At 42.1% G+C, this 22,759-nt stretch overlaps 1 protein-coding gene across 1 annotated transcript in view; it reads right to left on the minus strand.

Moving 5' to 3' along the window:
- SPTBN4 (spectrin beta, non-erythrocytic 4) overlaps positions 1 to 22,759 on the minus strand; it is a 220,513-nt gene that overhangs the window by 58,135 nt on the left and 139,619 nt on the right. The window contains exon 21 of the mRNA XM_040323157.1: positions 9,821 to 10,084. Within this exon, the coding sequence (XP_040179091.1) occupies positions 9,821 to 10,084 (264 nt within the window). The remainder of the gene's footprint in view (positions 1 to 9,820; positions 10,085 to 22,759) is intronic.

The following is a 22,759-nucleotide window of genomic DNA, read 5'->3' on the forward strand; positions in this document are numbered from 1 at the left end:
TGGAGCAAAGAAACAATGACTGAAAATATTTAAAGCAACCCTATCACCTGGTTGAAAAAAATTAAATGTAAGCAGCCGGATTCTCACCTCAACGGGCAGCAAGTCAAATCAGCAATTTTTTCAAGACTTACCGATACCACTTCTGCCGCATACGCACAATCGAAACCATGGATTTCTTTCCGATGGAATTTTGGTTAAAACTTTTGTTGCATAGGCACGACCACACAAATGTCAGAAATTCCAAACGTCAAGAACGCGGTGACGTATAACACTACGACGAGCCGAGAAAAATTAAGTTCAATGATTCCGAGCATGCGTAGGATTTTTGTGCGTCGAAATTGCAGGTCTCAAATTTTTCCTGTCGAAAATGCCTAATGGGGCCTACACATGGTTGGAATTTCCAACCAAAAGCTCCCATCGAACAATTCCGATCGTGTGTACGCGGCATGACAGGCACTTCCAATAGCGTGTCCCGTACCCATTGCATACTATTACTCCTTCAACTGGTCCCCATGCCAGTAGACAACACAGTAATGACTTTGTTGTTGGCATGAGGAGCCACAGCACACAGTGGAGGGTTTGCCATCTAAAAAAAAGGCGCGTATCAGGCCCTGTACACACGACCGAGCTTCTCGGCAGAATTCAGCCAGAAACTCGGTCGGAGCTGAATTCTGCCGAGAAACCCGGCCGTGTGTACACTTTCGGCCGAGGAAGCCGACGAGTTCCTCGTCGAGCCAAATAGAGAACATGTTCTCTATTTCCTCATTGTTCAATGAGGAAAGTTGGCTCGCCGAGATCCTCGGCGGCTTCACACAGAACTCGACGAGCAAAACGATGAGTTTTGCCCGTCGAGTTCCTCGGACGTGTGTACGGGGCCTAAGGCTTCTTTTTAGGCTACCCATATTTTATTTTTTTTATTTAAAGCGGCAACAGGGTCTCTTTAAACACAACTTTGGGCAGGAATCTAAATACACAGTGGAAGTACATATATATTTACTGTTAGCCGTGTTAAAAGAATTTGAAATTCTGTACAGCAAATCTTGCGATTTACAAACCTCTGCCACCATGCACAGGCAGGCGACATGCATCGCTCCTGATAAAACAATCAATCAATCTATTTGGTCCAGCTTTCTATACCACCTCCAGCCTCCACACTAGACAGTGAATGAGTATCATTACTTCTATTAGGCAAGCAAACAAAAATGGCTGACCAAAATTAAAAATCATTGACAGGTAAAAACAGTAAACATACAGTATGTTATACTTGTATATTTTATTAGTTATTGCCTGAATTGAAAAAAAAAATTTTTTTTCTTTATTTTTGAAGTTTTTGAAAAGGACAGGAAAGTGAGCACAGACCCACCAACATATTACATGGATATAAACATTAAATCAAATGATGATGGCACAAGTTAAAACAAAACAAACACGTGACACAGCAGTTATACCACCTTAGCACTTATACAGTTAGGTCCATATATATTTGGACACAGGCACAGTTTTCATAATTTTGGCTCTGCATGCCACCAGAATAAAGTTAAAATGAAACAACCCAAATTAATTTGAATTGGAAACTTTCAACTTAAATTAAAGGGATTGAACATAAATATCAAGTGCAAATTTTAGGAACTGCAACCTTTTCATAGATAGTCCCCCCTTTTTCAGGGGCTCACATGTAATTGGACAAATAAATATAATCATAAATAAAATGTTAATTAATATTTTATTGAGAATCCTTTACTGGCAATGACTGCCTGTTGTCTGGAACCCATGGACATTACCAAAGACTGGGTTTTCTCCTTTCCAATGCTTTGCCAGGCTCTAACTGCAGCTGTCTTCAGTTGTTCTTTGTTTGTGGATCTTTCTGCCTTTAGTTTTGTCTTCAGCAAGTGAAATGCATGCTCAAATTGGGTTGAGATCGGGTGATTGACTCGGCCATTGCAGAATATTCCACTTCTTTTCTTTCAAAAGCTCCTGGGTTGCTTTTGCAGTGTGTTTTGGATCATTGTCCATCTGTACTGTAATGCTCTGTCCAATCAACTTTTCTGCATTTGGCTTAATCTGGGCTGAGTGTATAATTTCTAAACACTGCAGAATTCATCCGTTTGCTTCTGTCACATCATCAATAAACACCAATGACCCAGTGCCAATGGAAGCCATGCATGCCCATGCCACTACACTGCCTCCACCATGTTTTACAGATGACATTGTGTGCTTTAGATCATGAGCTGTTTCAAGCCTTCTTCACATTTCCCATTTGTTACAGAATAATCTTAGTTTCATCCGTACAAAGAATGCTTTTCCAGAACATGTCTGTCTTTTTTAGATGTTTTTTGGCAAAGTCTAATCTGGCTTTTCTATTCTTCAGGCTTATAAATGGTTTGCATCTTGTGGTGAACCCTCTGTATTTGCTCTCGTGAAGTTTTCTCTTGATTGTAGACTTTGACAATGCTACGCCCACCTCCTGGAGAGTGTCCATTACTTGTCTGGATGTTGCGAATAAGTTTTTTCTTTACCATAGAAAGGATCCTGCGATCATCCACCATTGTTGTCTTCGGTGGACGTCCAGGCCCTTTTATGTTGCCAAGCTCACTAGTGCGTTCTTGTTTCCTCAGAATGTAACAAACTGTTGATTTGGCCACTCCCAATGTTGCTGCTCTCCGGTGGATTTGTTTTTGAAGCCTTACAATGGCCTGTTTCTTTTGCATGGACAGCTCCTTTGAATGCATGATGTAGGTTCACATCAATAAATTCCAAATACAAATACCACACTTAAAATCAACTTCAGACCTTTTACCTGCTTAATTGATGAAGAAATAACGAAGAATTAAAAACAGCTTTTGATTCAATTGTCCAATTACTTTTGGTCCCTTGAAAAAGGGGGGATGGCAATTGTTTAGAGCTGTAATTCCTAAACTCTTCCTCCGATTTGGAAGTACATACACTCAAATTAAACATGAAAATTTACACTTTCAGCTCATATCATATATATAACTAAAGCTTGAATATCTTTTGGTAAATACCTGAAAAAGATCAAAAATTGTGCCTGTGTCCATAAATATATGGACCTAACTGTAGTTAGGTTAGTTGGTGGCATGGCTCCCTCCCTGTCCTATTAAATAAAGTAAACAAAAAAAAAAAAAATGGAGAACTAATGGAGCACAGGTGGAAATACAGACATAGGATGATTGAAAAACTTTTACTTTTCCTTTGGTCCAGTTTTTATATTCAGCCCCAGTATGGAAGTATTCATTTTATGGGTTCAGGCAGTGTTCAAGATGAAGAAACATGTACAGTACAAAAAAACTATTTACAGATGTAGAACTGAATATGAATACATATACGTACCTATATGTGTAATCTCGTCATGGTACACTATATACGATTCAAACAAAACCTAAACAAGCATCAGAGATAGGCTGAAGCGGGGTATATTATTTTTTATCTCTGAGGGCTAAGTAGTAACAGGGGGCAGGCTGCACTGACATTTCCAACTTCACATTCTGCAAATGCTATAATTCTGCCCCTTTGCGTCAGTACGTTGGAGCACTAACCCAACCAAAGTATGCAGATAAGAACTTGTGATTTTACTTTATTGTTACTGTACCATCACTGTTGCTTATTTCAAGTCAATGACTCAAAAGTAATGGAGTCAGTGTGTTAGCAGACCATCCAGTGAGCTAGCATTTTCTTGAGGTTAACTTTAATGGGAACCCATGTCAGGAAAACAATATTAGACATAGATATAACTACTGAGTGGAGCAAAAGGTGCAGTGCTTACATGTACTTTCAAGCTGATTCAAACCAACCTGTGTGTGTGCTAGACAGCCTCACGAGCCTTGGCGAAATCCAAGACTTTGATTTTACTATAGGTTTGGCATCCCCCATTGTCTTACCATTCAGTGAGGTGGCTTAACCAGACAATAAAGGAGTACTTACTCAACAGAGAAAGTAGGCTAAAAAGGACAGAATGTCAAGGACTTGAGAATGTGTACATCTGTTTTTTTTTTTATTTGTATATCTGGTGGTTCTTAAAGTGACCCTGACACCAAACAATTCCACAGAAGAGCTGTACCTGTAAATAAGAAACATACTACTTTTGCTGCCCTCCACTTCTAAACACTACTCCAGTGAAGAGAAAGCCCTGTCTAAAACAGACACTTCCGAGAGTGTCAGACTTCCGTGTCTCCCGCAGCTCTCCAGGGTTCCTTCTGGTGACCCTCAAGTTACTACTGTGTCATGTATTGACAAAGGGGTCAGTAGGAAGAACTAGTGAGTACTGAGGGGGGACATAGGAAATCAACACTCCCAGAGGTAAGTACGGAGGGGGACATAGGAAATAAACACTCCCAGGGGTGAGTACTGAGGGGGACATAGGAAATAAACACTCCCAGGGGTGAGTACTGAGGGGGACATAGTAAATCAACACTCACTGCAAATTCCTGGTTACTGGAGCAGCATTTAAGAGTGTTGACAGCAGGAAGAGTATGTATTTTCTTCTTTACAGGTACAGGATTTTTGGGATATATTAGTTTGACAACAGGGTTTGTATCTTTCTTTGACAACGGTTCACTTTCCACAATAATATTCTTAATTTTTATGAGCCTTTTAACCACTAGCCGACCGCGCACCGCCGTTCTACGTCGGCAGGTCGGCTCGGCTGGGCGAGAGCACGTAGTATAACGTCCTCTCTCTTAGCCGCCACCAGGGGCGCGCGCCCCCCGCTCGCCCCCGACTCCCGTGCGTGTGCCCGGCGGGCGCGATCGCCGCCGGGCACACGCGATCGCTCGGTACAGAGCGGGGACCGGGAGCTGTGTGTGTAAACAGGGGAAATGCTGATCTTCTGTTCATACAATGTATGAACAGAGGATCAGTGTTTCCCCTAGTGAGGCCACCCCCCCCCCCCACAGTAAGAACACACAAGGGACATACTTAACCCCTTCCCCGCCCCCTAGTGTTAACCCCTTCACTGCCAGTGGCATTTTTATAGTAATCCAATGCATTTTTATAGCACTGATCGCTATAAAAATGCCAATGGTCCCAAAAATGTGTCAAAAGTGTCCGAAGTGTCCGCCATAATGTCGCAATACCGAAAAAAATCGCTGATCGCCGCCATTACTAGTAAAAAAAAAATATTAATTAAAATGACATAAAAATACCCCCTATTTTGTAAACGCTATAACTTTTGCGCAAACCAATCAATAAACGCTTATTGCGATTTTTTTTTACGAAAAATATGTAGAAGAATACGTATCGGCCTAAACTGAGGAAAAAAAAAGTTTTTTTATATATTTTTGGGGAATATTTATTACAGCAAAAAGTAAAAAATATTCATTTTTTTCAAAATTGTCGCTCTATTTTTGTTTATAGCGCAAAAAATAAAAAACGCAGAGGTGATCAAATACCACCAAAAGAATTTGTGGGGAAAAAAGGACGCCAATTTTGTTTGGGAGCCACGTCGCACGACCGCGCAATTGTCTGTTAAAGCGATGCAGTCCCGAATCGCAAAAAGTACTCTGGTCTTTGGGTAGCAATATGGTCCGGGGGGTAAGTGGTTAAAGTGCAATATGAGAATTACCTCCATTATCATTACATAATTTTAACATAAATCCAAAAACTTCACTGAGGTGGACAAACCAGGGAGGAATGGGACTAGAAGGTCTGCCCAGCCAAGAAATGTTTAGGCAGCATTAGCTAGGCATAGGTGAAGCTTTTTCCTCCAGACTCAGCGCACCTTTGCAGCAACGATTGATCACAATGCTACACAATCCCTTTGGCCTACATAGTGCTTGATATTAATTGCAACTTATAGAAAACCTGCGCTTTGCACATGTATGGCCCAGAAACACTTACTCACATTTTTTTTCCCCTGTAGCTCTCTCCGATATTAACCATTTGAACCTGTGCAGTGATCCTTCCTGCTAGGCTGTATCTTCCGAAACAGGAAGCAGGTGAATTAATGCATGCATGTACACAGGGTCTTTTATTTAAATGCTTTTAATCCTACCTTAAAATGGGAACTAAACAGTTAATACTCATGTCTCATGTTTCCAAAAGTCCCTCGCCAGCACTGGCATCTTCCTGTGTGCCAGTTTTAGGTCATCTTCTTTGGCTGGTACGAGATGACGTCACTAGCTAGTCGTTCCAGCACACAGGGTTTGGGATGGCTGCTGTAAACTGAGTTGCGCATGTGCAGCTCAGTTTACAGTTCAGGGATCACTGTGAGCAGGTAAGTTTAGTTTATTTCAGATGAAATATTGTATATACAAAACAATGTTTTAATACAATCCATTAGTTCAGTTAGTTAAATGCTTACAGGCATGGTTAGCAAAAATACAGTATATTCCACTTTACACAGCTTCTGAATTTCATCTTTAACCACTTGACCCCCAGGCTTTTTCTGGCACTTTTTGTTTACATGTAACAATCTAAAATCTTAGAACCCCCAAACATTATATATTTTTTTTAAAACAGAGGTCCTAGAGAAACAATTGGTGGATTTTGCAATTTTTTATGTCACACAGTAGTTGGGTGAATATAGGCATTGCACAGGCGTGTAATTTTAAAGTGTGACATCTTTGGTATCCATTTACTTTGTGTAAAAAATCATCTTTTATATTTTGTAAAAAATTGAGTTATGTATTGTGTGTACCAAGATTGGTGTGATCAAATGGTTTTCTTTTTCAAAAACGGTGCCCTTTTCATCCAGGTTAACCAAAAGTGATGCAAGGTCATTGCTTCTATGTTACTATATCATAGAGCTAAACAAAGCTGATCCGATCTTTGTTCAGCTCTGTTATCAGTCAGAGGAAGTGCTGACTGGTCAACTGGGACTCCCGGTGGGACAGAAGATCCCTGTAAAGCCATGAAACAGTGAGGTCGCCCCCTCCGGCTGCCTGTAAAAGGAATCCAGCTGGCTAGTTAGCCATTACATTTACACAAGAGCTGACTGTCGGCTCAAAAAAACGGTACCAGAATGATGCCTGCAGCTGTAGGCATCATCCCGATATAAACCACTTGAAGTCTAGCAATGGGTAACTCGCTTGGCGGCAAGTGGTTACATTTTATCATTATATTTGTTAAAAAAAAAAAAAAAAAATGAAAACCATGTAAACAGTTTCCAATATCAAGCACCTCTACAAAAGATCTTTATTGCTCCCTCTCTCAGTTCACAGTTCTCTAGCAATACCTAGACAGCAGCTGTGAAAACTCTATGTAAAAAATTACCTTCGAAAGTCTGTCTTTGTTCAGCCTGTCTGGGTACAATTACATCATCCCTCCTTCGCCAATTGGTTGGAAGTATTGTTTTTTTTCCCCCTTTCAAATTTTTATTTTATTATAGCATGGTTGTATCCACAATGTACAAAATAAAAGATATTAGGTACAAAAGAAGATACAATTACACTGACTGGATATAGACCACATCAAACAACAATCCGGCTAAAAGCCTACACAAGGCAGGTTGTCAGGACTAAAAAGAGTTAAATTCCTGAGACCTTTATATTGTACATTTCTCATATATATATATATATATACACTATGAACAAACCAGGGAACACGTACTGCAGGGAAGCAGCTCGGCATGGGACCCATATGCTAGCAGCAATCACTGTAGTACAGTGCCTACTACAATGATTTCCAGCTTCCACAGGGATTGGCAAGGTATGTGGCCCACATACACTCATAAATTGCTCATAATGGGCAATTACTGTCAAAAGTTTTTTGTTTTGAATAGGGTGAGGAAGGAATTTGACGTCATTGGGCGACGGACGCCACCATAGCAAAACGCCCCCAGCATCGCGGGAACTGAACCGCTTTTTAAATCAGAGGAAGAGAAGCAGGCACGCATGGACTGCATTGCAAGTCAGTTACCCCTGACTTTATCCTCATACCTATAAGGTACTTGCACCCCCTTCAAAGCATCCAGACCCGCTACCCCACGCGGGAGAAGTAATTTGCAAGTCGCAAAACCGCAATTCGTGGTCTCTCACACAGCTGGTCTCTCCTGCAATAAAGGCTGCTACGTACAGGCGCATCTGGAGGCTCGCAGACGCTGTCAGCAGCAAAGTTGCTATACAGGTGACGGGAGAACACTCCAATACAGTGTCGTCCCAAATTCATTTATCCAGCAGCGGGTAAGATCGTTCCTCTTTGCTTATATTGCATCATTAATAGGAACTCGGGGGGTCCTACATGTCCTGCTTCTGGAAAATCACCTTGATGCTATTTAGCATGTAACTACAGAAATGATTTAAAGTGCCTCATTCAAAGTTTCCTCCTCCTTTTTTCCCTTTATTGGAAATCACAGGAAATAATAAAGGGACTGCATTGGCTCTCTCCCTTTTTTTTTATTTTTTTCTGTTTTTCCTTTTTGCTTCCAGGTTGTCACACTTACAAGGAACTGTCACCTTCAATGGATGTAATTTTTTGACCAGTTTTTGGTCTTTTCTTGAATGACAGGACTTTTTGTAACACATTATCAGATTTCTTTGCTAGCCCCCTCATTACACGGTGCAGCCATTACCTGGTTTATTCAGTTCCTCCTTGCAGGGCCATTTCTGCTGATCATTCCCAACATTTAAATCCCTTTGGTAACACATATGGTCGATATTGGCCAGAATCCTCAGCAGAGATGCTCCACTAGGCGTCCGGATCGCCTTCATTGTTGTTTCTATGTTTGTTTACTGTCTGTGCTTATATGTGGTATCTGTGTCACACCTCTACGAACTAGGTTCTTTGGTGTAGCACTGACCGGCCTTTCTGGTAGGTTAGCAAACAGAGCTTATTAGCTCCATTGGTATTTATGTCCTTTTGATATCCCAGCCTATTTATATATCTTGTACACTATTTATCCATTAAACAATCTTTATACTAATAACATTGTCCGTTCTTGCCATAGTAGCCCCTTTTTGTTGTCCCCAGAGGCACCGTTCTTGACCCCTCTGTGGGATAACACCCTTTTGTTTTATATGAGGAAGGAATTGAACCTACCTTTCATGTTTTTTTTTACCATTCTGCATCCCAGATTTAGGCCTCGTACACACGACCAGTTTCCTCGGCAGAATCCATCAAGAAACTTGGTGGGAGAGTTTTTTTGCAGAGGAAACTGGTCGTGTGTACGTTTTTCATCGAGGAAACTGTCGAGGAACTCGTCGAGCCAAAAAGAGAGCAAGTTCTCTTTTTCCTCGACGGGAGTCAAATTGGCTCGTCGAGTTCCTCGTCGGGCTGGTTTCCGACGAGAAACGCGAGCGTGTGTATGCTAAGGAACATGCGCTTGCTCATAATAAAGTATGAGACGGGAGTAAAAGTAGCATTTGTAATGGAGAGAACACATTTTTAAAGCTGTAACAGACTGAAAAGTGCAAATAGTCTCTTACCAAACTTTTACTTAACACGCAAACACATGAGATTAGCAAAAGCAGCCCCAAGAGTTGTGCAAGTGGAATTGAACTTCCCCTGCCGTCCTATGTGTTGTGGTCACCGCGTTTGAGAACGAGGAGATTTTGTCTTGACTGTGTGTACGCAAAGCAAGCTTCTCAAGTTCCTCGACAAGCCTAACAAGGAACTCGACGAGGAAAATGATGTGTTTCGCGCGACAAGTTACTCGGTCGTGAGTACGAGGCCTTAGAGATTTCCCTTCACTTTTTGTCTCGTTGATGGGTGTTAGAACAAGAAGTCAGGGAAAACCTCCCCACTTCCTGTCTTTTGATGCACTTTAATATTGCACATTTGTATAGTTAGAATGTTTTCAATAGCTACCCTCTGAGGCCATGTATAACACTCATAAGGCTGTCAGACTAACAGAAAAGAGAGGACTCACCTCAAGCTTTTTCATATGCGTGTTGACTGTGGAAAAGTCTGGTAAAGCTTCCAATGGTTGAAGTTGCTCTTCTAACTTGAAGAGTCTCTTTCCCAAGTCTGAATAATTTTGTACTACCAGGTCCACTTTACTGGATTGGAAGAGCTGCTGTGCTTTGGCGTGGGTAGTGGACTCCAGCTCCACCCAACACTGACGGATCTCTTCAATCTTCTTCTTTACCACCCCGGCCAGCTCTGGCTTCTCCTGAATCAAATGTTGACCTTCCTGAAGAAGACAGACAGAAAAATAAATTCTATAAAGAAACTCTCAAAACTCCAAGTTCACAACGATTTATTTTATCTAATACCAGAATTGTTTCTGAACCATAACTTTCTATGTAAGGCTTGTCACCCCCAAATGAAACAAAGGGCCAAACTGATCAGGATAACCATAATCGATCTACTGAAGGCTGCTTCAACAAAATTCCAATAACTACAAAAGTGCTTTGTTGACTTACGTGATGAAAATAATATCGGAGCGTCATCTAAAATATTTGCTACAATTTATGAAAGTGGCAGAAATTATTTTTGAAAGATTCAACTGCAAAATTAAACAATAAAATGTAAGCTTTAGAAAACTATAGAAGAGTTTGGCACAACGTTCATTTAACCTCCTTAGCGGTAATCCTGAGTGAGGCTCGGGGTGAATTTTCCTTACCAAAAGCGGTAACCCCAAGCCACACTCGGGATCGCATCGCAGGATCTAGGCAAAGTTACCTAACTTGTCCCCAGAATCCTGCGATGTCTCCCCGCTGTGTCTCCTCCGCTCGATTCACGGTGCCGAGCTCCATTTCTTGCGAGCGATGCGACGCACAGCAAGGAAGCACGGCGCCAAATTAAAAAAGCTAAACAACACACAATACATACAGTACACTGTAATCTTACAGATTACATTACTGTATACAATTATTTCACATCCCTTTTGTCCCTAGTGGTCTGTCCAGTGTCCTACATGCACTTTTATATAATAAACACTTTTTCTGCCTGGAAACTGTAGATTGTCCATAGCAACCAAAAAGTGTCCCTTTATGTCAAAAGTGATTTTAGACCAGCTAGAAAACAGCGATAATAAATTAGAATCACTTGCAGAATTGAGTGATAGCGATTTCTGGGGAAATTTGTCAAACACTGAAAGTAATGGCAGCGACAATTCTGCAACTGATCAAATTTCAGTGTTTTTGATTTGATTACATTATTGAATAATTTGTATTATTATATTATTTTTTGTTATAATTATTTATAGTTTTTTATTAAATTATAATTTTTGTGTTTCAAACTTCATCATACCCGGGATGTCTACTAGACTCTGGTTTGGACAGATTTAACCTCCCTGGCGGTATGATTCTTTCAGAAAAAAGGTGCTGAAAGCGGTACCATTATTTGCAAGGAAATTTGGCGTTTTATACTGTAGGCCTGTAATTTTTAGAAATAACTCATTTAAATCTGACCAAACAAGAGTCTAGTAGGCATCCCGGGTATGACATTTTTTTTAAAAACAAAATTATAAATTATAATATAATAAATAATTATAAATAATTATAACAAATAATAATATAATTATAATAAAAATTATTCAATAATGTAATCAAATCAAAATCACTGAAATTTGCTCAGTTGCAGAATTGTCGCTGTCATTATTTTTTTTTTTATGATGAATTTCCCCACAAATCGCTATCGCACAATTCTGCAAGTGATTATAATTTATTATCGCTGTTTTTTAGCTGCTCTAAAACTATTTTTGACATAAAGGGACACTTTTGGTTGCTATGGACAATATACAGTTTGCAGGCAGAAAGAACAGTTTTTATTATATAAAAGAACATGTAGGGCACTGGGCAGACCACTAGGGACAAGGGGGGGGGGTGTATTTTTTACATACAGTACTGTAATCTATAAGATTACAGTATACTGTATGTAATGTGTTTGTTTACTTTTTTGAATTTGGCGCCGTTCTCTGCTCCCGTGCGTCGTAACGTCGCAGGGAGCGGAGATCGGCGGCACAGGAGGACGCTATGTGAATCGAGCGAGGAGGTCCCGCTCGCTCACACAGCGCGGTGGCATCGCTGGATCCAGGGACAAGGTAAGTAAACCATGCCTGTGGATCCAGCGAGGCGAGCCCGAGTCTGACTCTGGGTTACTGCTCGCAGCAGGAAAATCTCACCCCGAGTCAGACTCGGGAATACCGTCAGGGGGGTTAAGTGAGTTATTCCTAAAAATTACAGGCCTACAATATAAAACGCCAAATTTCCATGCAAAACATTGGTCCACGTTGTAAGTAGAACTGAGAACTAGGGAAATTGGACTTTTAGAGGCACACGGGTAAGTATTATAAAACACTAGAAGTTTTTATTGTAGAAAAAGGGAAAGCTATGTACCAGTAATTCCTGTTATGTTAAAGATGATTTCTAAGTTGATATAAAAATAATTGCAGCTCTGCAATCACAACGCATTATGAAACCTATATTTTTTAAATGTAAGCATTGACTTGGTTTCAGCCTCTTGCAGTCAGTGTCGAGCAGAGCTCGGAGATTGGAGGGAGAAGCAGCATAAGGAGCCAGTTGGGAGTGCTGCAGTGAAACAAGCATGTTGATAGGAGTAGAGAGCAGAATGACACAGAGATGAGCATAAGTGGAACTGCAGAAGAGAAAGGTCTCCTGTCATGCCAAACAGGGCTGTACTGGGCGACATAGCGGCATAACTTTCAGGACTGGATGAACAGAAATACAAATGCTTTGGCAGGTAAACTGTTTTGGGGTTTGCCTGTAGTTCAGCTTTAACCATTTGCCAACCAGCCGCCGACATAATACGGTTGGCATGTTCCTGCAAATCGCTGTAGGTGTACGTCAGCTCCTTTAAGGAGTCGTAGCAGGTGCGTCGTCATACCCGCTGGCCACTCGCGATCACAGGAATGAGAGCCAGAACGGGGATCTGCAGGGATGGACTGGCCATTGGGACTACAGGGAGTTTCCCGGTGCGCCGACGGCTCAGTGGGCCGGCTTCAGTGACAGCAGACCGCCCCCCTCCGTTCCTCTGTCTCTCCCTTCCCGCAGCGCTCACCCTCCTCTCCCTCCCCGCAGCGCTCACCTGGGGGGAACAGAGAAGCAGGGGGAGGACCAGAGGAGCAGGGGGGGCAACAGAGGAGCATGGGGGAGGGGACATACAGCTGGCTCAACAGCTATGGCCTGGGAGTTTCTCACTTCTGCCTAATCTTGTCCCATAAGGGGGGGCATCGAACTGATTCTTTTCCCCAGGTGAAATAATGTCTAGCTTCCCCACTGGTACTACCTATAAAAGTACCAGTACCAGCCGCTCTACTCTAATAAAGTAGAACGGCTAGTGGCTAGGGGGAGGGGGGGTGCGGGTGGTCGGGGGTGCGGGAGTTGTCCGGCCGCCATGGGCTAGACCTGTCAAAGTGGGCCAAATTTATGTCCCAGTTCAGCCCTGGGGATCTGTCAATGTAAACAGACGGATCCCCGTTCTGACAGGAGTTAGAGAGGGATCTGCTGTTCCTAGTAATCAGGAACAGTGATCTCTCTCCTCCTCCAGTCAGCCCAGCCCAATACAGTTAGAAACACTCCCAGGGAACACACTTAACCCCTTCCCTGCCAGTGACATTTATACAGTAAATCGGTGGCTACTTTTAACTCTGATCACTGTATAAATGGTCCCAAAAAAGTGTCAAAGGTGTCTGATCTGTTCACCGCAATCCTGCTAAAAAAAGAAACAAACAAACAAACAAAAAAAAAAAAAAAAAATCGCAGATCACTGCCGTTACTAGTAAAAAAAATAATAAAAATGCCATAAATCTATTCCCTATTTTTTGTAGACGCTATAACTTTTGCGCAAACCAATCAATATACGCTTATTGCGATTTTTTTTTACCAAAAGAAGAATACATATTGGCCTAAACTGATGAAGATTTTTTTTGGGGGAGGGGATATTTATTGTGTTTTTTTTCAAAATTGACGTTTATTTCTCTGTTTATAGCGCAAAAAAAAAAAAACGCAGAGGTGATCAAATACCACCAAAAGAAAGCTCTATTTGTGGGGGGGGGGGGGGGGGGGGGAGGACACCAATTTTGTTTGTGGACAGTGTCACACGACCACGTAATTATCAGTTAAAGCGACACAGTGCTGTATCGCAAAAAATTGCCTGGTCATTAAGGGGGCGGGGGGAATCTTCTGGTCTGTAAGTGGTTAATAAAAGAGAGGAAAGTTTCTGTATGTGAGGTTCTCTCTTCTCATTACCCTCCCTAGGTTAGCAGTGCGGCAGGTTGTGTCAGGCCAGCCACTCCTGCTGTCTCCATGCAGCGTGTGATCCTCATTTTGCCCAGCGCAGGGATTTGAATCTGTTATTTCCCTCCGTTCTGCCCATATTTGATCTTGTTATTTTTCTTCAGAGAAAGAGGGAGAAATAATCGGATTTAATGCAAATTGGTGTCTGGCTGCAGAAGCTGAGATAAGCAGCTCCATGAAATGCCTGGAAGCCTGTAATATGTCACATGCGTGAGACACATCTGAATTCATGATATCTGGGTCATGTCGCTAGTTCCATGCAGTGTGACAGTAATTACAGACATTTGTAAGAACGTGGTATTAACCAGTTCATTGATCAGGACATCTTGGGAACTGTGTGATCAGCTGTGTCCACGTGCTTGACCTGGACTTGTCCCAGGGGTCCCCTTCGGCTGATTCATCCTAGCTGGCTCCATGACTTCCATACTGTAAACCTTTTCAAATAAGCGCAAAATGCTGGTGCAAGACTTCATATAATCACAGTGATTGTTTAAAGGGCAGCTCCAGGGAACATCTCTAGATTTACACACCTGGAACACAAAGAGAGTTTTCTGCCTGTCAGATGTGTGATGTAAGGGACGTGTCACACCAGTCATTCTGCTGCAGCTTCAGCATCTCCTTCATTAACATGTTTTTGTTAAAGTGGATATGTTAGGTTATGTTTATCATAATATGAGGTGATCCATAGTATAAAAAGTGAGAAATCCACCCCTCCCCCACATAACACATCCTGGTAATATACAATGAACTGTGGATCACCTCATATTATGATAAACATAACATGTCCAAGCTAGATATGTAAATAACCTGTCACTCAAAGCAAGAAGGGAGGAAAGGATTTTTAATTTAGACAGGTTTTTATCTGGAAGTCTGTTAATTTTCACTGAACAATAAAAGAGGATTGCTCAGAGCTGGATTAACTCTGTGTGGCAAGACTGGGCACAGATGATAGGAAATCGTATACTCTACATTGTGACATAAAAAAAAAAAATTGGGGTTTACATCCACTTTAAGTAAAAATGAACTGCAGTGAACTCACAGCGGCAGATCCACGTACCTTTGCGCCGGGCGCAGCGTGTCTAAGATACACTACGCCGCCGCATAATGCCGCGGAATTCAAATGGCTGTGATGGGGGCATGTTTTATGTAAATACATCGTGACCCGACGTAAACAACGTTTTTTTTTAACTGCGCATGCGCCGTCCATGGGGGTATCCCAGTGCGCATGCTCGAAATTAACCCGGAACAAGCCAATGCTTCCGATGGTGACGTCATTCTATGCAAATCCCTATTCGCGAACGATTTACGCAAACGACGTAAAAATTTCAAATTTCTATGGGGGAAGGACGGCGATACTTAACATTGAGTATGCCTCATAACAGCAGCTTTAACTATACGCCGGAAAAAGCTGACGCAAACTACGTAAAAAAAATGCGCCAGGCGGACGTACGTTCCTGGATCGCCGTAACTAGCTAATTTGCATACTCAACGCGGATTTTGACGGAAACGCCACCTAGCGGCCGCTGAAAAATTGCAGCTTAGATCCGACAGCGTACTAAGTACGCCTGTCGGATCGACCCGAGATGCCGTTGTATCTTGTTTTGTGGATACAAAACAACGATACAACGCGGGAAATTTAAAATTACGCCGGTGTATCAATAGATATCTCTCCCAATCTAAAAAAAAATTGAGATAACTTTACTGTTGTCTTATTTATTAAAAAAAGTGTATTTTTTCCCCAAAAAGTGTAAGACCGAAGGCCGTATCCTGTGTCTCCGTGCACCCCCACCTCCCCGGCCGGTAATTAAGGCCGCGGCTTTGCGGCCTTCTGCAGGCCTAAGCTTCCTTCCCCGGGTGCCAGGTCGCTAATTCTAGTCGCAATTACGACCGGGTGCCCGGATTTTGTCGAACCCTGTAATAAAGTGTCTAAATATACATATAAAATAATCAGTGCAACTCAAAGTACTAGTGCACCGACAATAGTTGACAACTTGCTTTACTCCATTCCTCCGATATTGTGGTCAATGACAGTGCAATGTGTTCATGTCATAAGGATCATAAGAGAGATCCACTTACAATAGAAGCTTTAATACAAGCACGTTGTAATAGGTCGGATCGCCGCCCGGCGTGCGTTCCAGAAATTACGATCTTATGATCCTTGTGAAAGCATACATTGTGCTGCCATAGACCACAATATGGAGTAAAGCAAGAGCACATCCAAACCATATCAGGATACTAACATGCTATTCTAATGCCGCGTACACACGATCAGTTTTCCCATCGGAAAAAGTCAGATGTGAGCTTTTGGACGGGAAATCTGACCGTTTGTATGCTCCATCAAACTTTTTCTGTCGGAATTTCTGCCAGTAAAAGTCTGAGAGCTGGTTCTCTATTTTCCCGACGTGAAAAATTCCTAGCGGAAAAAAAACATTTGTCTGTATGGAATTCCGACGCGCAAAAAAACATGCATGCTCCGAACCAAGCAGAAGAGCCGAACTTCCTATTGAACTTCATTGATCTCGGCTCAATGTGCGTGTTGTACGTCACCGCGTTCTTGACGGGATTTGGTGTGATCGTGTGTATGCAAGACAAGCTTGAGCGGAATTCCGTCGGGAAAACCGATCGTGTGTACGCGGCATAAAGCCTCGTACACACGGCCGAGGAACTCGACGTGCCAAACACATCGAGTTCCTCGGCCAGTTCAGCACTGAAGCCGCCGAGGAGCTCGGCGGGACGAGAGCTCCCATAGAACAACGAGGAAATAGAGAACATGTTCTCTATTTCCTCGTCGAGCTCCTCGTCGGCTTCCTCGGCCGAAAGTGTACACACGACCAGTTTCCTCGGCAGAATTCAGCCAGAAACTCGGTCGGAAGCTGAATTCTGCCGAGGAAACTGGTCGTGTGTACGAGGCCTAAGAGTCAACTAATGTCAGTGAGCGGGGAGTACAGGCGGGGAGCACAGCACTGTGGACTTTGCACCTTGAGAGATATATCTGCACTGATACTTTGCATTGCACTCATGGACTTTATGAATCAAAATTGTAGCGCTAGCACTGATTACTTCATATGTACAGAATCTCACAAAAGTAAGTACACCCCTCACATTTTTGTAAATATTTTATTATATCTTTTCAAGTGGCAACACTGAAGAAATTACACTTTGCTACAATGTAAAGTAATGAGTGTACAGCTTGTATAAACAGTGTAAATTAGCTGTCCCTCAAAATAACTCACATAGTCATTAATGTCTAACCTGATGGCAACAAAAGTGAGTACACCCTAAGTGAAAATGTCCAAATTGGTCTCAAAGTGTCAATATTTTGTGTGGCCGCCATTATTTTCCAGCACTGCCTTAACCCTCTTGGGCATGAAGTTCACCAGAGCTTCACAGGTTGCCACTGGAGTCCTCTTCCACTCCTCCATGATGACATCACAGAGCTGGTGGATGTTAAAGACCTTGCGATCCCCACAGATGCTCAATAGGGTTTAGGTCTGGAAACAAGCTTGGCAAGACCCTCATCTTCTTTAGCAAGGCAGTAGCCGTCACGGAGGAGTGTTTGGGGTCGTTATCATACTGGAATACTACCATGCGTCCCAGTCTCTGAAGGGAGGGGATCATGCTCTGCTTCAGTATGTCACAGTACATGTTGGCATTCATGGTTCCCTCAATGATCTGTAGCTCCCCAGTGCCGGCAGCACTCATGCAGCCCCAGACCATGACACTCCCACCACCATGCTTGATTGTAGGTAAGACACACTTGTCTTTGTACTCCTCACTTGGTTGCCGCCACACTCGCTCGACACCATCTGAACCAAATAAGTTTATCTTGGTCTCATCAGACCACAGGACATGGTTCCAGTAATCCATGTCTTTAGTCTACTTGTCTTCAGCAAACTGTTTGCGGCCTTTCTTGTGCATCATCTTTAGAAGAGGGGTCCTTCTGGGACAACAGCCATGCAGACCAATTTGATGCAGTGTGCGGCGTATGGTCTGAGCACTGAAAGGCTAACCCACACCCCTTCAATCTCTGCAGCAATTCTGGCAGCACTCATGTGTCTATTTACCAAGAACAACCTCTAAATATGATGCCCATGCCCATTTTTAAAACGCAATGCAACATACAAAGACAATTACATGTGCTCAGCACACACATTGCCATGTGAATGGATCCTAACAGTCTGCCACAGGAGTTACTTCAATTCAACTCTGCAGACTGTTTAAAAAAATGAGACTGAATAGGTTTTTAAATGGACAAAATTTAACCAGCTGCAATATGTAAAAGACAGAACACTGTAGATTGTAGATTACGGGAATATCCAATTGCCTTTGGGCATCAGAAAGGAATTTTTCTTTTGTAAGAGAAAATTGGATCATACTTCAAAAGGGTTCTCTAGCCTTCTTATGTATCAACTCTGGGTTTAAGATTTTGGAGAATTCTAATTTTTCCTTTTATTTATATTTGTTTTTTAGTTGAACTTGATGACCTAAATTTCTGCTTAATTCCATAGAAAAAGAAAATAGATTTGTTTGACAACTTCATACTTTCATAGATCTATGCTGGCTATTGCTTTACTGTTCTGTGGCAGATATTATTGTTCTATATAAGTTAATCTTACATGACTGGGTGTAGACCTTGACCTCTTTTTAAATAAAAACACTTTTTTTGCCCTGTACCAATCTATGGATACCGAACTGACTCATTAAAGAATCTCCAAAATGTAGAAGCAGTGGCTAAATGTATGTAGCCCTAGGGAGAGGGAGAGGGAGAGACTCAAAGGGGGTTATTTACGAAAGTCAAATCCACTTTGCACTACAAGTGCAAAGTGCACTTGAAATTGCACTTGGAAGTGCAGTCGCTGTAAATCTGAGGGGTAGATATGAAATGAGGGCAAGCTCTGCTGATTTTATTTTCCAATCATGTGCAAGCTAAAATGCTGTTTTTTATTTTCCTTGCATATCCCCCTCAGATTTACAGTGACTGCACTTCCAAGCGCTCTTTCAGTGCAATTTCAAGTGTACTCTGCACTTGTAGTGCAAAGTGGATTTGCCTTTAGTAAATAACCCCCACAGTGTCCCACTCTAATCAGCTAATTAAGCCAAAACACCTGCAAAGGGTTCCTAAGCTTTTAAAAGACTGCTGACCTGACAGTTGTGCAGAAAACCATCATTGACACCCTGCAAAAGAAGTTGGATGTTCCCAAAGTGCTGTATCAAAGCACATTAATAGAAAGTTATGTGGAAGGGAAAAGTGTGGAGGAAAAAGGATCACAAGCAGCAGGGATGACCACAGCCTGGAGAGGATTGTCAGGAAAAGGCCATTCAAAAGTGTTGGGGACTTTCACAAGGAGTGGACTGAGGCTGGAGTCAGTGCATCAAGAGCCACCACACACAGACGGATCCTGGACATGGGCTTCAAATGTTGTATTCCTCTTGTCAAGCCACTCCTGAACAACAAACAACGTCAGAAGCGTCTTATCCGGGCTAAAGAAAAACAGACCTGGTCTGTTGCTCAGTGGTCCAAAGTCCTCTTTTCTGATGAGAGCAAATTTTGCATCTCATTTGGAAACCAAGGAGCCGGAGTATGGAGGAAGAATGGAGAGGCACACACTGCAAGATGCTTGAAGTCCAGTGTGAAGTTTCCACAGTCTGTTGATTTGGGGAGCCGTGTCGTCTGCTGGTGTTGGTCCACTGTGCTTCATTAAGTCCGGGGTCACCGCAGCCATCTACCAGGAGATTAGGGAGCACTTCATGCTTCCTTCCACAGACAAGCTCTATGGGGATGCTGACTTCATTTTACAGCAGGACTTGGCACCTCCCACACTGCCAAAAACACCAAAACCTGTGACCGTGGGATTACTGTGCTTGATTGGCCAGCAAACTCGCCTGACCTGAACCCCATAGACAATCTATGGGGCATTGCCAAGAGGAAGATGAGAGACATGAGACCGAACAATGCAGAAGAGCTGAAGGCCGCTATTGAAGCACCCTGGTCTTCCATAACACCTCAGCAGTGCCACAGGCTGATCGCCTCCATGCCACGCCGCATTGAGGCAGTAATTGCTGCAAAAGGGGCCAAAACCAAGTACTGAGTACATATGCATGCTTCTACTTTTCAGAGGTCCGATATTGTTCTATGTACAATCCTTGTTTTATTGATTGCATGTAAAATTCTAATTTTCTGAGATTGTGGATTTGGGGTTTTCATGAGCTGTAAGCCATAATCATCACAATTATGATAAATCACGGCTTGGACTATCTTGCTTTGCATGTAATGAGTCTATCTCATATATTAGTTTCACCTTTTAAGTTGCATTAGTGAAATAAATGAACTTTTGCACGATATTGACATTTTTCGAGTATCACCTGTAAACAGTATATATATTTTTATATTGCCAAAGTTGCCTGGGTGGGCACCACCATCCCCAAAAGTACAAACTAACAAGAAAATATGCCAAATATGGGACATTAAAATGTGCCTAAAAATACAATGCATGTACATTTAAAGTACTGTTAAAGTTGCATCTAAAGTATGTATTCAAATCATATAAAAATGCAATGCTTTTGCCCAACAAGGTTTCCTTTTTTCAGTTTATTGTTAATCCTACAACCCTACTGTATACCACCTTTCTCCTTTATTTTTATTAGAACTGAGTAGTTGTTCATGGATCCCAAATACCCCACTTCAGGTTCTGTAAAACTATTAAAATATATATATATATATATATATATATATATATATATATATATATATATATATATATATATATATATATATATATATATATATATGTATATGTAAAAACTGACATCAATGCATCTCTATGGGAAAAAAAATTAATACCGTATATACTCGAGAATAAGCCGAGGCATCTAATTTTACCACAAAAAAATGGGAAAACTTATTGATTCGAGTACAAGCCTAGAGTGTCCATCTGCATGCCTCACTTTGCCTCACTGTGTCCATGTGCATGCCTCACTGTGTCCATGCGTCACTGTGCCCATGCCTAGACTGATGTTTAACATGGAAGTCTATGGAAGGGTTGCCCGGCGTTGAAAAATCGGTGCTCCCCAGCCGTGGGTCCGCCAGACAACAAACTTTGCACATTTATAGAGAAGAAATGGGGCTACATGTGTGCCAAGTTCCGGGTCCAGGGGACCTACGACCGGCCGGTACCGGGTCCCCAAAATCACTGGGAAATTACCATTTAACATGGGAGTCTATGGAAGGGGTGCCTGGATTTGAAAGATCAGTGCTCCCCGGCCGCAGGTCCCCCCCGACAAAAAACGTTGCACACTTATAGAGGGGGCTACATGTGTGCCACGTTTGGGGTCCAGGGGACCTACGGCCGGCACCGGGTCCCCAAAGTCCGGGAGATCGCACAAAAAGGTGACTTGAGTATAAGCCGAGGGGGGCAATTTCAGCACACGAAAAAAAAAAAATGCGCTGGCTTATACTCGAGTATACAGTGGGGATCGAAAGTTTGGGCACCCCAAATAAAAATTTGTATTAATGTGCATAACGAAGCCAAGAAAAGATGGAAAAATCTCCAAAAGGCATCAAATTACAGATTCTTATAATATGTAAAAAAATTGTTAGATTTTATTTCCATCATTTACACTTTCAAAATTACAGAAAACAAAAAAATGGCGTCTGCAAAAGTTTGGGCACCCTGCAGAGTTAATATCTTGTACTGCCCCCTTTGGCAAGTATCACAGCTTGTAAACGCTTTTTGTAGCCAGCCAAGAGTCTTTCAATTCTTGTTTGAGGTATCTTTGCCCATTCTTCCTTACAAAAGTCTTCCAGTTCTTTGAGATTTGTGGGCTGTCTGTCACGCACTGCTCTTTTAAGGTCTATCCATAGATTTTCAATTATGTTGAGGTCAGGAGATTGTGAAGGCCATGGCAAAACCTTCAGTTTACGCCTCTTGATGTAATCCCCTGTGGATTTTGAGGTGTGTTTAGGATCATTATCCATTTGTAGAAGCCATCCTCTCTTTAACTTCAGCTTTTTCACAGATGGCATCAAGTAACCATCCCAAATTTGCTGAAATTTTATTGAATCCATTTTTCCTTCTACTCATGAAATGTTCCCTGTGCCACTGGCTGCAATACAACCTAAAAAAAAAAGATAGATCCACCCCCATGCTTCACAGTTGGACAGAGGTACTTTTCATTAAATTCTGTGCCCTTTCTTCTCCAAACGTTCCTTTGCTCATTCCGGCCAAAAAGTTCTATTTTAACCTCATTGGTCCACAGAACTTGTTTCCAAAATGCATCAGGCTTGTCTATATGTTCATTTGCAAAGTTCAAACGCTGATTTTTGTGGTGAGGACGTAGAAGAGGTTTTCTTCTGATGGCTCTTCCATGAAGACCATATTTGTACAAGTATTTCTTTATAGTGGAATAGTGTACCACAACTCCAGTGTCTGACAGATCTTTCTGGAGGGATCGTGCAGTCAAACGTGGGTTTTGAATTGCTTTTCTCACAATCCTACGAGCTGTTCTGTCTGATATTTTTCTTGGTCTTCCCGATCTTGCTTTAACTTCCACTGTTCCTGATGACTGCCATTTCTTATTTACATTCCGAACAGAGGATATTGACATCT

Source organism: Rana temporaria, chromosome 9, assembly GCF_905171775.1.
Source record: "Rana temporaria chromosome 9, aRanTem1.1, whole genome shotgun sequence".
Classification (NCBI taxonomy): Eukaryota; Metazoa; Chordata; class Amphibia; order Anura; family Ranidae; genus Rana; species Rana temporaria.